At 48.0% G+C, this 16048-nt stretch overlaps 1 protein-coding gene across 1 annotated transcript in view; it reads right to left on the bottom strand.

Annotated features, from left to right (window-relative positions):
• The window catches only part of LOC144099125 (uncharacterized), a 107504-nt gene extending 93514 nt beyond the window's left edge, over positions 1-13990 (bottom strand). The window contains exon 1 of the mRNA XM_077632218.1: positions 13022-13990. Coding sequence (XP_077488344.1) covers positions 13022-13832 — 811 coding nt within the window. The 5' untranslated portion in view covers positions 13833-13990. The remainder of the gene's footprint in view (positions 1-13021) is intronic.
• Positions 13991-16048: the final 2058 nt, after the last annotated feature.

Genomic DNA, 16048 nt, shown 5'->3' with positions numbered 1-16048 from the left:
CCGTTGAATCTCCTGGTGCAAAGCGCTTCGAGCGTAGTACTAAAAGTGCAGCATAGAAATCAACACAACAGTTAATATGATGAAACTGGCCGGCAGAACTACGCTATTAAGTTGAAGTATGGTTTCGTGGACGATAACCGCCAGAGAGAGTTATGAAGTCATCAGCACGAATGTAGCGTCGGTAGTAGGCAAAATATATTTTCTTCACAGGTGTACGATGTTCAAATGGTCACAACCTTGCTCTTTGTGTAGCCGTAGAAAGAAAATGCAAAATTTCGCAAGCACGCATGCACAATACCCGTTCCGTGACTCCAGTGACTGTCCTGTATTGTTGCTGATACGGTGCAACTAGCGCTTTCACGAGAAGCTGCACTTCGTGTAAGCAGTAAAACATTTTGACACACACACCGCATTCACTCTGTGGCCAAGGCTTGGCATTTGTCTTTTTGTCGTTTTAAAAAATTGTATTTCAAACAGCCCGTTCTGTCAGCCCAGTGGAGTCTTGCTATGAAAATTTTGTGCCCACCAGCCTCTTATTTTCCGGAAGTGTAAATGCGAAAAAAGAAACAGAATTGTTGAAGTCCGGCCATTCAAGGTAATCTGGGCAATGCCAACCAACCGCAAGTATCTCCTAGTGTCTGTTTTTATTTTTATGCATATTTCTAAACGTCCTTCTAGCACCCACAAAGGAGCCTGAGCAGAAATAAATATATAGTAAGCAACAAAGGTGGGCAACCTCATGAGCTTTCGAACCACAACCTCAAAATGACCACAACCTCAAGTCGTGAGGTGAGGTTGAGGTGAGGTCCGCGACGGCTCGAAATTTTGTGAATGAGGTTAGCAAATCAGACCTCAACCTCACGCGTGAGTTTGAGGTTGAGTGAGGTCGTCATTCAGTGAGGTCGAAATTTGAGGTCGAGACTTTTTGCAGTTGCCACGTCTTACTCCAATGAGTGCCGCTTCCGAAGTGGAGTTTCAGCGCATCACCGCAGTGTTCATGCAATGACGCTTCGGGTTCGGTTTCCCCTGTTTGGACAACAGGATGCTACAGTTTCCGCTTAGCTTCTGGGGCTGCGCCGCAATGTCCGTTCAGTCCGAGCCTACAGGAAGACGCACCCCTCCGGTCTTCCCGGAAGGAGTGTTACTGTCACAGCACGCCACTCTCCCTCCTCCTTGCCCCGCCGGCGTAGCACCCGGCTGCCTGCCGGTCGGCTCGAACTCCCGGGAGCGCGCAAAGCACGTAACTCACGTTGACCAGCGGCAGCTTTGTTTGATGCCGCAAACAAATAAGTTCAGTCCAACAAGCACGCAATAAATTCGTCGCAGCTCGGATGGCACCAAGCAAGACTGCTTCGTGTTCATGCTCGTTACCGGCGCTGACGTCATGGCTCTTGCCTTGCAGTCGAATAAAGAGAATCCTGCTGTATATTACAAGCCGACTTAACAGAAACTGGAGTAGTCGGCACAGGCGAGAGAATGTGATTCAGATGGTTCCTAACATGAACACCTGCTGATATGATTAAAAAAGCACGAAGCCAGAAAAACCTGTATAACACCGTCGAAGCTTTTGATCGATAACTTCCCCTTCCGAATCTCACACTAATTCTGTATACAAATTCCCGTTCCGTAATGCAAGCAGAGGCAAATATAGTTTCACTTTTTATCCTTCCAAATAACTTCTTTTGGTCTCCGGTTCCTTGTTCCTTCTCGGAAATTTGCTTATTATGCCGAAACACCACAACACGAGGCGAACGCACCAGCATAGCGGTGTTGCAGCGGCGAAAAGTGCAGAACTATAATGAATGTTTGGTGATGTTGTACCTGATTCCTTTTCCTCTTTTTTTTTAATGAAGATGTGTGACTCGAACTAATTACATGCTCGCGCGGTGCTGCTCAGTCGTTGTTTCAGACCTTTTATTATGACGATTAATGGGGCACACTTTTGTTCGCTACAGTTTTTAGTGTGCGATTTTTGTTTGTATGCTTCTAATCAGTCTTTTTTTTTTCTTGTGTGGAATCAGTTAGGTTGGCGGCCTTCCTTGCAGACTACCAGACTACCAGGGGGTCTCGGAAAAGGATATCGGGGAAATTTGAGAGTAGAGCCATGGTGCTCTTGACAGAGAGAGCGGTTCACACTGCCCACTCTAGGCCAGTTGTTTTGACCCGTGTGATTTTAATAGTTGGCACAGTTTTCGAAGACGTAATCTAGCCAGTTCTTTCAAAATGCCGCGAGTTCACCGAGTCATCGGAGAATTCCCAGGATCTCGAAACCATTACCATCGCCACCTGCAGGGAAGTGGCGGAAACGGGGGAGGGTCTTTACCTCCCAGGAACATCAACATCATCATTCTTAATTATTAGGTTCAGGGATTCCTATCTTCTCGCAAAATAATTGTGTTCGGTTGCTGGGTAATGGACGATATTTAATCAATTTTGTGGCAACCTTTAATTTGGTAGCGGCATATCCGACTCCCCTGTGCCCATAAGGATACATTGTTAGCATCATCATCATTGGTATCATCTCGAGAGCCAAAGACATGTGTAGTTTCATGATCTTTGCAGTATGTCATACATGAAAACTGGCGCGTTTACCTGCTGGACAATCCGAATGTCATTAAGTGGACCGGGTTGTGGTCACTCTTTGTAATGGTTGTGGTCACTCACGTGAGTAGGTGTGATGTCATATTACAGCGTCGTTACTTTACTAGGCTTGATGGCATATTACATCGCTGTCACGTGACCTGATATGACGTCACACTCACATGATGCAATGACAAATTATACTAATTAGTCTGAGCGTTTCTTGATTCTATTATTTAACGTTAATTAATTATACGACGTCATCATCTTCGTCGCGTGACTCATCGGCTCCTGACGTCGCATGGCGGCGTTTCTTGCGGACATTTTTTTGCGGGTATGAACTTGAAAGTGAGCCATCTAATACTTTCGCATTAATAAAAGAAGCCGCTCGCTTCTACACAGACATAAATACAACGTGCCTCTGTTGGTGTACTAGAGTCGCAGCTGTTAAGTGTTTTCGAAGGTAACATACAGAGGACTGAAAAGAGCATTCTCGCTATGCCGGATAGAGCTGGAAAATCGAAATATGCTGATATGCGTCTGCATATACCGTCGCATCGGAAAGTACATCGACGACCAGTTTCTTATATTCGGTAACTATTCTCAAGCCTAAAAAGAGTATCGTGAATACCTCCCCCCTCCTCCCAATTTCTGGTTGATGGTGTAGAAGGGCTGTGTTTGTGAATGGCCGGTTCGTGCGTGAATGAGCGCGAGGCTTGCAATACGAACAAGTATACACGAAGCAGGTTGCCAAATACTGACACATATAGAGTACTCACCGACGTACTGGTGGTAACCGCGTATGGGACACCCCTGCCCGCAGGCCATGTACTCTCTGAGGGTTCATCCGAGATTATAAGCTTCTCCTATTGCGTGCACATCAATAGTGTCTGTACACACCTCGTTAAATAATACCATCATCATTTTGGCTTCCCTGTCTCACAGGTTTCTCAGAAGTGTTTTAACTGAAAAACTTCTCAATCGCTTTTTGATTTGTTTTTCGTTTGTTTTCTGAGGTCGAGCAGCCGACTTCAACCTCACAATTTGAGGATGAGGTGAGGTTTTTTGAGGTCAGCAGTGGCCCCCGGAAAAGTGAGGTGAGGGCGTCTAAGGAGACCTCAACCTCAACTGATGAGGCTGAGGTTGAGTGAGGTCGGCAAATTTTTTTTGAGGTTGAGGTGAGGTCCAGAATTTTGAGGTCAAATGACCACCTCTGGTAAGCAACGGACTTATACTATAGTCCAATCGGTTGAGCCTGCAGTTCTTACTAACGTCGCTGTACTCAGTCTGCACTTTTTACCTTCTTTTGCTTTCTGTCCGTTCGGACGAAATGGTCTAATTTGAACACTCAGCATTTACGAGCATTCGTTGCTTAGGCTCTTTCTTTCCGCTCGTTCTATCACACTTGCAAGAGTACGAATTAAGGGCAGAGCGATAGCCGTCGCTCGGTTGTACGTGCCCGCATGTGACGGCTCGGCTCCAGGTGTCTCCGTTGTTTCAACACGTTAAGTTAATGAGCAGCATTTTTTTGTTGATCATTGCTTAACTGTGCTCATATCCGCAAAAGAATCGAAGATGCGCACACAACAGTTGTGAGTACGGCAAAACGAGTACAGTGCGTTAAAGTATATGATAACCTTTATTTTATACAGAACGGTCACTGAAAAGAATAATTTTTCGGCAATGCGAGATAGCACAGGAAGAGTGCACAACGAGTGCTGAACACTCCTGATGTGCCTTCTCAGTAACTTTCGCTTTGGCGTACGCTAGAATTGATCTCCTTATCATAATGCACCAACTTTCTTCCTCCTCCAACTACGGCACACATGTACGCTTCTGCTAATGCGGATATTTAGGATCCGTCTGTTATCGTTTAATTTCTTTGTGTGTGCTGGGGGGGGGGGGGGGGGGGGGGGGGGGCAAGACTGCTTGACATTTATTCTCTCGTACGTATCTTGCTATATTCTTCGTGACTATAGGCATGGCTGAATTCGGGAATGTTATTAGTAGGGTTGGCATTAACAATTAACAGTAAGCATAATTAAACAGAAAGCTTAACAATTTTCGCATCACATATATTTGCTAGTAATTGGCAAGGGCTTAGGTCTGTGCTGCAAAGCTCTTGGGCGAGGCTCGCTATGGTAGTTATTTGCTCTGTAACGGTCGATAGCTCTTGCATGGACCTCAAAATTTCCGGCAGCCATGCGAACGAGAACTGAACTCCTGTTATTTTATATTACGAAAATTCATAATAATAATAATAATAATAATAATAATAATAATAATAATAATAATAATAATAATAATAATAATAATAATAATAATAATAATAATAATAATAATAATAATAATAATAATAATAATAATAATAATAATAATAATAATTGGTTTTTTGGGGAAAGGAAATGGCGCAGTATCTGTCTCATATATCTTTGGACACCTGAACCGCGCCGTAAGGGAAGGGATAAAGGAGGGAGTGAAAGAAGAAAGGAAGAATAGGTGCCGTAGTGGAGGGCTGCGGAATAATTTAGACCACCTGGGGATCTTTAACGTGCACTGACATCGCACAGCACACGGGCGCCTTGGCGTTTTTTCCTCATAAAAACGCAGCCGCCGCGGTCGGGTTCGGACCCGGGAACTCCGGATCAGTAGTCGAGCGCCCTAACCACTGAGCCACCGCGGCGGGGCCGAAAATTCATGCGCAGTTTCTGACTGAATTAGCAATGAATTTCTGGGCTTCGAGTGCCAGCAATGCCTATCGAGAGACGGCGATGAGACTGGACAAACCGGAACGCAGGCCCGCATCGCGGCTTCGATCGCTGCATTGCATTCAGTGGGCGTCGCAGTAAACATTGCGCTAAGCCTGAACTCTATCGAGTCTGCAGTTCGACTAAGGAAATTACAGTGTTGAACAATTACAAGTTCCTCGTTTAACGTAGTTATTTATCTCGCCAGTTCGCCTTATTCGCGCATTAGCAAAGCAGTGTTGCACTTTTAGCTTGCACTGCTATTATTAACAGCTTTCCTATAGCAGATTCAAGCACAGTGGTTTACTTGATGGAAAGCGAGCACAATATCTGCAACATGTGTTTCATACGCAGGCTGTTGTAAGCTCCATTAAGGCATGTGCTTGCATTTTCACCACAGCACCCAATAGTTATCTAACTTGGATACTTTGTACACGACGGAGGTTATTGTGACAGATCGTCACGCACGCTATCGCCGCCTTTCATCGAAGTCGCTATTCAGAAAGCACTGTGCTATGGTGCGGGGGGTACATGCTGTGCAAGATCGACCTCCTGCCTGGCTGCCTGCACTCGATGCATGTGTTTGTCTCCCGGAATTTTGATGTGCGGGAAAAGTGAGAGCAGGATGCTGGTGTGACTGTGTATGACGGGTTGCAGGATGCGACGTGGCTAAGTCGAGCTTCAAGCCTGTCTGGGTGGGCGTACTTTCATGCAATAAAGAAAAAAATCTACGCCGATAGCCCAAGGCTCTCGCGCAGTGGCCAGCGAAGCTAATGTGTTCGCGTCGCCACGGGTTCGCATCCCAATCATGAATATTGTTTTGATTTCTTTTTTATTTATTACTTTCACCAGGCGCCTACCCACAAACATCCTAATACCTTGCTCGGGGTTTGCCCATCGAAATAATACTTTCGCACTAATAAATGTTATACTAGATCGTATTTACCGGCAAACAGAGCAAATAGTATGCCCGTCACGTAAATATTTAGGTTCTATCTCATAACGAAGGGAAAAGGCATGTTGAATCTATTTTAGGCCTACTCTTCTAACAGCCCGGCGAGCCTGCCGAGGCGAAGAGGAGCTCCGCCGCAACGCACGAAGGAAAGACAGGAAAGCCAGAAGCGTCAACGATCTTTTGGCGTGTAAACAGCGAGGTTGTTTCGGTAGTTGGGAAAAGACTAGGCAAGCGTCCAGCCCTCAGCTTTGTCTTCTCGCGAAAGTTCGCCTGCGAGGAGCTTAAGTCCCCGCGGGTTCGAAGCTAGCGCGAGCCGAACGGGACCCCGCTCAGCTGTCGTCACGCTTGAGCAGAAATGCTGCGCGCGCACTCAACTCTGACAGGAGAACTAGGATCACCACAAGGAAAGCTTCTCAACGTTTATGAAGCAGACTTCGGCACAAGGCATAAAATCACATGTGCCTCATATGTTTGCACGGAAATAGCCAGGAGTAATTTTGCAGTTCGCACGCTGCAACCAAATACGCGTGCCATATCCGGCAGCTCGTCGCGACCAAAACCCCTGACATGTGCGAAGGATCCGCGATAATAAATTTAAGCGATTATGCTATGACTGGTAAAACACTCGCTGCGCGGCGTCGTTTTCACTGCAAAAGGCGACGCGGCGGCCAGCAAAGACGTTCCATCGCACTACGGCTTAGTAAACTGTATTGTAATCTCTCACCTCGTTCTGCTCGTAATTTAAGAAAGTTGTCACCAGCATCTGTGCTGACAGAAATTCTACACCGACATCTCTAGGCCTAGCCATCTTATATCCGAAAAAACACGCATCTTCCCCTGCTGAGCATCCAAAAAGTAATATGCAAGAAATATCATTAGCAATTCCTACTTTGCCGAAGAATAGGATGTTCATCTTTTACTCACATCCATGGCTAAAGCAACAGACTGTCAAAATTTTAAGGCCTACGGTTATTGGCGCAACGGCGCTGACCAAACCGGCGTCCTTTCGTGCGAAAGCATGCTGCACCCCAATACACGGTAGTGGACACACCGTCACCATAATCATCTTAATGATGATGGTGTAGAAAATTTCATCTAAGTGAATCAAGTCGCGGGGAATCGATTAACGTGTGTAGTAACTTTAAACATTTATTGTGACGACTTGAAGAAAGTGAAGCGAGACCCAGATCATACTGATGAGAAGGCGAAAAATCTGCCAGGTGGTTGAAATTTAAAACGGACAGCCTTTTTTTCGACCGATTCAGACGAGTCAGCCGTACTTTAGGATAGGGCGGATAAGGGTTTTCTACGTAACATGGTATCCAGTGTGTAACAACACACAAAGTGTGGCGCGAGTAGAAAATAATGCAGGAAAAAAATTCAGGAACTTTCCACGCTGCTCCAGAAGAAAAGTTCACAGAGTTTAGATTATTTCGGTCCACGTAAGCGAATTTTCTATTACGGGCATATAGAACATCACTGGTCCGCAAAGAGTAAAACTTTGAACTTTTAAACTTGCGTAATCCGGGGTCTGTATACCAGACAATACGGTACACACGGTGGATATAAGACTTTGAGGCTACAGAGTATAACACATGTATAAACTTGGCATTCTGTAACTGCTCTGTGACTGATAAGCGCCGTGCATCGCGAATGGGAGAGGCCGAGTTTCCGATCGCAAGCCTGTTGTCCTACCAAGCAACCTAGAGCCACCGGAAAAAATCCGACCTGCTGGCGCTTTCGGCGGCATTCCCCTGGAACCAGGGAACCCCGTCACGAGCGAGCGGACCGCGCAGAACACCCGGAGACCAGTGCAATGTGGCGGAAGACGCGAGGCTATCTGTCTTTCCTACACCGCAACCTCCGCGCGCCAAACGAGCCCCCCCCCCCCCTCTTTCATCCTTGTTTGGGCGAGGATGGTCGCTGTTGGAGTCCGCGTGTCGGCGGCTACAAAGTTTCGTGCGTCCCCCAGCAGTTGGAAATTTCCCGCTCGGTTGTTTAGAAAGGTCACCGCGAAAGCAGCGAACAAGTTGCCTCTTCTTCCCTCTCATCCCGAAAGCGTTGTTCAGATATTTAGAAAGCCGCGGGCTTGAGCGTCCGCTTGTGGGAACCGAGTGAACGTTCTTTTGTTTTCAATTAGCGCAAAGGACTCACGGGCGCAGACGCGTTCCACTGATATAACGAAATCGAGTTTCCCTTTCTGTTTATTATTGTGAAGGATAGACGACCGACCATTGCATTGTTATATAATAAAATATTTCGGGCAGGTTGGTTACGTATTTCCATAGAGAGAGAATGGAATGAATGAATGAATGAATGAATGAATGAATGAAACTTTATTTTCGTTTCTTTGGATTTAGCGGATTCCGGACGTCTTCATCTTCCGAGTTCCAATGGTCGGTGCCCTCATTCCAGGGCCCCGCTGAGCTTTGCCACCTCGCTTGCGTGCCGCACGAGTCCTCTCTGGACCGCCAGCTCGCTGCTGGTGAGCACGCCCTCCCACTGTTCCGCACTGGGCTTTTCTAGTTTATGGAATGCATAGTTGTGTCTACATTCCCATGTAATATGATATAGCGTGGGGGTTGCCCCGCACCACGTGCATTTGTCATTTTATTGTCCTGGATACATCTTATGTAGTGTGTGTAGGTTTGTAAAGGTACCTGTTTGTAATCTTCGCCATCCCACTGCCTCGTGCTGTGTCAGCAACGGGTGTGGTGGAGGATACGTCAGTCTCCTTCCTCTGTGGTAATTTAGTATTTCTGCATATGTGAGTTCTACCGTTGTGGTATGTTCCTGTGACTCCGTTGTGTCTGCCCTCAGGTTCCCTTCCACTCCGGCGTGTCCCGGTATCCAGAAAATTTTGTGTTGTAATGATGTATTGGGAGGCCCTGCCTGGAGGATGATTTGCAGTGCTCCCTTGTATATTCTTCCCGCCGTGTAGCTTCTACACGCGGCTTTCCAGTCCGTCAGAATCGTGAGTGATTTATTTAGTCGGTTCCCTTCAGCTACTGCCAGAGCTACGGCAACTTCTTCCCCCTCGGTTACCGAACACTTTTTGGTTGTTACACACGTGACCACCTCTAGACTCTGGTTGACGACCACTGATGTAACTCTATGTTCTTTGGTGTCCCTGTTCCACGGATACAGGCCTGCATCTGTGTACACCGTGTTTTCTTTGGCAGCTAAGTGTTTTTCTACGTACGTACTCTGCCCTAGCGGCTCGTCTAGCCGCGTGCAGGTTTGGGTCCATGTTTCTCGGTAAGGGGCATACCATGATGGTTTGTCTGACTTCGTCTGGTATGTTTGCTACTCTGCCTTCTGTTTGTTTACTGCTATACCCTAACCTGCGGAGGAGCGCACGGCCAGTACGTGCGTAGAGTGGAAAAAAACGTTTAAAGGATAGAATGTTTGGGTGGGCCCTCATTCCAGGAGCCCATTGGCTTTTGTTGTTGTTGTTTGCCTCACAACATGGCACATCACCCATCATGCACTGGTTTCCTGGTGTTCTGATCGGGTGTTTTGCCACAGCGCAAGGATGGCACAAAATAAGAGGAGGACACAACAGCGCGTGCGTTAATATAGAAGTGAGAGAGAGAGAAACCCTTTAATGGAAAAGCAGAGAATTTAGTCGACGTGTAAAAAATCGCTGGCATGCTACTCTGCGTGCGTTGTTATAATTCTCCCTGCCTAGCCATTCATACACTGTAAGCCACTAAACCACTTAATTTGCGCACGCTGAATATCTCGCAAGTTCGGGTAAAGTAACAAAACCACACTATTTCACGTGAACTAAATTTCGCGAAGCAGAGGTGATGGGCCTCTTAGTGCTTAATTTGTGTAAAAGTATTCGGAGGAGTATTTTTCCGCGAGGTCGAAAATTAAGCTGTTTACAATACCTCACTCTCTCCTTTTTGCACTATACAGTAGGATCAAACTCTCCTTCGAAACGATCTACTGTTAATGTATCAATATTAAGTAGTAGTAGCAGCAGCAGCAGCAGCAGTAGTAGTAGTAGTAGTAGTAGTAGTAGTAGTAGTAGTAGTAGTAGTAGTAGTAGTAGTAGTAGTAGTAGTAGTAGTAGTAGTAGTAGAGTAGTAGTAGTAGCAGTAGTAGTAGTAGTAGTAGTAGTAGTAGTAGTGACGCTAACTTAAAACCAAACTGAGGTAGTTAGCTTCCTCGACACGCTATACTGCGTTATCTTTTGAACTGAAACTGCGTTTTAACAGCGCTCCAGCATTTATCGACTCGCCACTGTTCAGCTAAAGACCAGTTTTATTGAGCGCCAGAAACACAAAAAAAATGCGTGCGGGGGTCCTTTTGTGTTTGCTTGTTTCTCGCACTGTTACCTTCCGCATGCAGAACAATTTTACAGTTTTCCTCCCTCCAGCGAAGTCGCCATTTCCTTCAAAGTCACGTCTTCCCCCGTTGTTATGGAGCTCCGTTCCGATAAAGCGCCGGCAGCAAACCGTCGCTACGCCGTCCGGCTGTCGTTACTGGGCAGCGCTCATTTTCGGTATTCCGAAAAGCTGCCTGCTCCAGTCCGTATTCTTTTCATTTATTTTGCCGTTATTTCCAGCCATTACTGTCACTGAGGGGCAGAAGGTATATGCAGAAAGGGGGACGCAGTGCGCCGAGGGTAATTTACAGTACTTGGTGCGGTTCTGAGGGTGTGTAATTTTCGGAACCCAGAGCGCTGCAGCCGCGGAGCAGTTAAGAGGTCTGAATTGTCGTTCTCTGCGCATTCCCAGTTTGGGGGTGGTTTGAGCGAAAAGGAGCCCGGACGACTACGTCGCGTAAAGCGCTGCCGAAAATCGGTCCCTTATCTGCGGTTTCGCCGCTATGCTCGCCCCGAGACATTTCACAGCCGCGTGTAACCTATATTCTCACCAGTTCTGTGAATCTTGAGTGTTCTTTTTGATGTATTTTTCTTAAACGCTCTAAGGGGATGCAGCACAAAAGCAATTTTGGAATTTTGGAAATAGGCTCACTGCAGAAGAGTGTACAGCACAAATAGGCTTCATTATCATTGAACTCCTTTATTTTATTGTACGTGCATAGCGGTTTTTATAAAAAAAAACGTACTTTGATAAAAAGCGAAGCCTGCTGTCTTTTTCTTGGACACTAAGTGGATATAGCACAAAACCAACTTTGGAAATAAGGTCGCTATGCAGAAGTGTTCCGCACAAGCAGGCTTCATTATCACTGAACTCCTTTCATTTATTGTACGCGCATAAGTTTTTTGAAGAAAAAAAACGTGGTTTTGTACAAATCAAAACCTTCGGGTCATTTGTAATCTGAATGTAGGTAGTAAAAATTGGCGGTTTTCGAGGTTACTCGCACCAAGTAGTAGTCGGGTTCTCCTTCCATATGGCAGAGTGACGAAGTAGGGGTGTGCGCTGCTTGCTACATAATTACTAGAAATCGTCCATCGCCCCGAACAGTTTGAAATAAGTTCGGGCAATGAATCTGATAATTACCAAGAATCTTTCCGGCCAGACCAGCCCCGTGCCCGTTCATGTTTAATTAGATCCATGTATCACCACAGGAGTCTTGCCTCTATTTCAACGCTAAACTCTGTAGACTAGAGGCTTGATCAGCATGCGAGGTGAGGCTTTGCTTTTTGTACGTTACAAAACATTGGCTTCAGTTCGACCAATAGCATTGCGCCAAACTTCCTTCTTTGTTGTGTACATGGCGCCCGACCTCTCGCCTCGTGGCGTGTTTGGCGTCAGAGGACGCTGAGCCATGGGAAGTGATAAGCACATGCAACGTGAGACCCCGGGCGAAGAACTCAAGGCGAAGATACGACGTCTGTCCCGCGATGTCATTTGAGCCCTATCGCAAGTGGGATGGTCCCGTGCGAAGGAGAGCAGCGCACTTGCCGCGGTACTAAGAAACCGCAGACGCGGAGAGAGCTCACCTTGCATTGCAACGAAACGTTCCAAGCCTGAAAAACACTGTCTGTGGAGATTCCAGTCAGGCTCGGTTCTTTTTTTCTCCTTCTTTTTCTCGTTTACTGGGGCCCACCACGAAGCATGACCAGAATAAACTACAAGTTCGTCACCAACAGATGATTTATCCACCATTTATAGTATTTCAAAGATAGCTGTACATAGCAATGTAGTGCATTATTCTGCAGTCGCCGCTGGTCGAAACAAATCCGCCTTCTCTGTTCTTATTTCTTTTCCCCGCTTTAAACAGCGAGCGCGTCTACCAGCTGACCACGTCGCTGGTGTGATGCCCTAGCTTCAAGATATAATTCACTTTGAAAATAGCGCGCAGGACAACCAACTGCAACAGTGGTGACAGTTGGGAAGCGTTGTCCCGTGTTCATTACTGCAGTTTTCGGACTTTCTTTATGCATGCAGAACAGCCCAATGGCTAGCGTCTATCTCGCGTTTATCTCTATAGGCGTTTCTCTTTCAGTAGAGATAAACGTTAACGCTTTCAATATTGCCAAGTTCACGCACGCACTCGCCGTTTCCAATGGTGAGTGCACTTGTTTTCAAACACGTTAAAAGCACAGCACTACCACTTTCCCAAAGATCCCACGCCGGGATACCTCGGTGCCCTCAGGCAGAGAGACAGCTATTCCCTCGCTAACTACATATTGAGGAGGAGCTATGTAAAGCCTCTCGATTACTAAAAAGAAAGAGAGACGTAGAATGTTCAGAAAACAGTGTCGCGGAACTTCCGCACTGCTCGTCACCCGCACACCAACCAAAGAGCACGTACTCACCCAGTCCTGGAGGCACTTCGGGGCAAAGAGGCCGCGTAACCACTCCGGCTGAAGACTTCTTCTTGTCCGGCGCAAACTTTCGCGTCCGTCTCACGTCGCTTCCGCCGTCGTCATCATCGCTGCCACGTTCGACGTCCGACACGGCGGCACCACCCGCTCTTCGGTACACATCATCTTTCACCAACTCCCACGAGACGCCGTCGTCACCTGCCGTCGTCGCACTCCCCGCCGTATCCCCAGGCACCGTCGTCGACGAACCCCCGTTCACCGCCATCGTACCACGTGCCACATCCACGGCACTCGCGAAGATGTCGCGTATCCTGGCCGCGTTCGCGAGTCCCGTCAGGATCTTGATGTTGTTGTCCACCGTGGGCGCGTTGCGGTCCAGCAGCGCTTCCACCTGCAACGCGTTGGGGCGCGCCTTGGACTGCTGGGGCGTCCGGTTGTTCTGGCTAGCGTTGGGCTTCCGGTGCGACTCCCTGGCCCTGTGCACGGCCGACCAGGCCTGGAAGTGCGCCGTCGGAGAACCGGACGCGTCCGATGCAGCTGCGGCGACCAGCGCCGGCGGGCCGGCGGCCCCCTGGAGCCTGGAGGGCGACGGCCTGGACGTGCTCGCCAGGCGTCGTTGGAGGTAGATGGCCCGCCGATGCGAGTGGATGACGGCGATCTGGACCAGCGTCACGAGGATGAGGGACAACACGAATATGAGCAGCAGGGCCGAGGGCAGCAGCCGCACGGCGCGCTTGACGGTGCAGCAGACGACGGGGTGCACCACGTGGTGCGGCGCCGTGGCGCGCACCATGATGACCATGGCCACGGTGGCGGCGGCCACCAACGGAGTTTGGCGGGAGCCGCGCCGCTCCCGGAGGCGGCGGCAGCGGAGCTAGGCGGCAGCATGCGGGACGAGCCGCATCCCGGACGCCTTCTGAACGGAGCGCTCCTCCCGCGGCCCACGTTGCGGCCCGAGTCGGCCGAGAGAGATACGCGCGCGATGTTGCGATCGATGGGCGGCAAGGGGGAGCAACGGGCCTCGGCGGCTTCACCGCCGTTGCCTTGGAGATCAGCATCCCTTCTTGGGCACGCCGCCCGGTCCTGTCACCGGGTCAGTCACGCGCGGACTGCTGACGCCGGCTGTCGGCTAGTTGAGCAACTCAAGTTTCGCGCGAAACTGTGGCGACGCAAAGCGCGCTGGAATTTGAGAGGCTTTTCTGGGCTCCTGTCGCGCTTTCAACGGCTGGCGCCCCCTGCAGGGAATTTAGGTAAGTGAAACCTTTAAGAAAAGCGGGAAATGCACGTTTATTTAAAGGTCTTTTAAGGAATAAAGCGTCACTGCACGCTAAAATCGATTGGTTGTTGCCCCCTCCTATTCACTTTGAATCGAAGTTCGTCAAGCAGGAGCCTCAGCGAATTCGAATTCAATAAACTGACCCGGGATTTCAAACTGTGTGACTTTTAAAAAGGTCTGGCAGACTACATGTGCGGATTTGTCTGCACGAGTTTTTTTTTTTTTAAGTAGTTTTTCATCTGCCTCCTCCCGTCATCATCATCCCCCATCGTGACCTTCTTTTATCTCCTCTTCCCGTCCCCCAGAGCAGAGTAGCAGGCCAGATATTTGTTTTTCAGGCCAACCTCTCTGCCTTTCTTATCAATAAACCCTCTCTCTCTCTCTCTTGTCTGCACGAGTCGACCGTATTGTTCGTTGAAGAGGAGGAGGCTTTCGTAAGTTCGTCGATCTTAAAATTACAAATCACAGCCCGACCACAGAGTAAATTTCATTACCAAGGGATTCACCCCACGTAGAACATAGGGGAATTAAAAGGGCTTTGACAACAGCACCCAAGACCCTAGCAAAGCTGCCGGAAGCATCTGCGGCTTGGCTAGAACGCGTGTTAACTACCACGACATTTTAATCGCGTACGACATGAAGATCTTACCGTGCAGAGTGGTTCTGTAGCCTGGCGGTCTCTGGCAGGGGCTTTCGGATTGGTTCCAATGCATTGCAGTGGCTTGTCCAGGTATCTTCTATTCGTTTCAGTGGATTCTTTGTGCGTGTTAAATACTTCTATGGGAACCAAAATAAATGCGATGCGCCTCTTCGTGGTGCGTACGTAACTTATGCTACATACGGTCGGTTTTTCAAGCTCAAGAAGCCTTAAGACAATTAACGGCGAAATCGTTGAGTGGGGGCCTTGGTGCTATAGCGCACTAAAATTGGAGGGGACACTTAAGCTCTGTCTTAAGGGTATGACGCGGTAGCGTTAATGGTTTAATGTCCGTTGATGTCCATATATGCAGAATTGGTAATTCTCTATTTTGCCTTCATAGATAGGTGTGAGTCCTCATACTGCCTCTGGAGTATATGTGTGAGTCCTCATACTGCCTCTGGAGCAATGGTGCAGCGGTTAAGGGATGCTTCACTGCCCTGTGATGGAAGGTGCTGCCACTGGTGAAGCTTGTGCGAACCAGGCTGCTCTTCCCGAACAACCTCTCGCGACGAGTCAATACTTGAAATGCCCCCTGCCACGGTGGGTAGTTTGCTCACAATCCAGTGAGCAAGTTGTGGTGATGCCACAAGGTCACTGGCCTCGGTGTCCCACTTGCCACCTAGGTCACGGTGAGAGGCTTTGGACAAACATGGGCGAAATCTGAGATTGAGGGTTATAGTGCTCGCCCACTAAAAAAACCTGAGCACCGCTGATACAGTACGCCAGCTTTTTACTGGGACAATTGAGGCCGAGGTATAATGAATGCAGTGAATGTACTGGAAATCCCACTTTTTGGCATCCGTGAAAATGCGTCCGTAGATATGAAAAATGCATATCATCGGGTACGCAGAAAAAGAAAAGAGGGGTTGAAAAGAGAGATCTTAGAAGCGTTTGCAATATTTTTATCATGCATGGGATCATTCATCAGTGAACGTTTATTTCTGATTGGTCTGAAGGTAACATGAGGAATAGCGGTTTTTGTGGCTGAAGTGAGTGCGTTTCTGTTTTGTGTTTTTTTTTCATTTCCCTTCCTTTCCTTTCT

Source organism: Amblyomma americanum, chromosome 7 (genome assembly GCF_052857255.1).
Source record: "Amblyomma americanum isolate KBUSLIRL-KWMA chromosome 7, ASM5285725v1, whole genome shotgun sequence".
NCBI lineage: Eukaryota > Metazoa > Arthropoda > Arachnida > Ixodida > Ixodidae > Amblyomma > Amblyomma americanum.
This window is presented reverse-complemented; position numbering and strand designations above follow the sequence as displayed.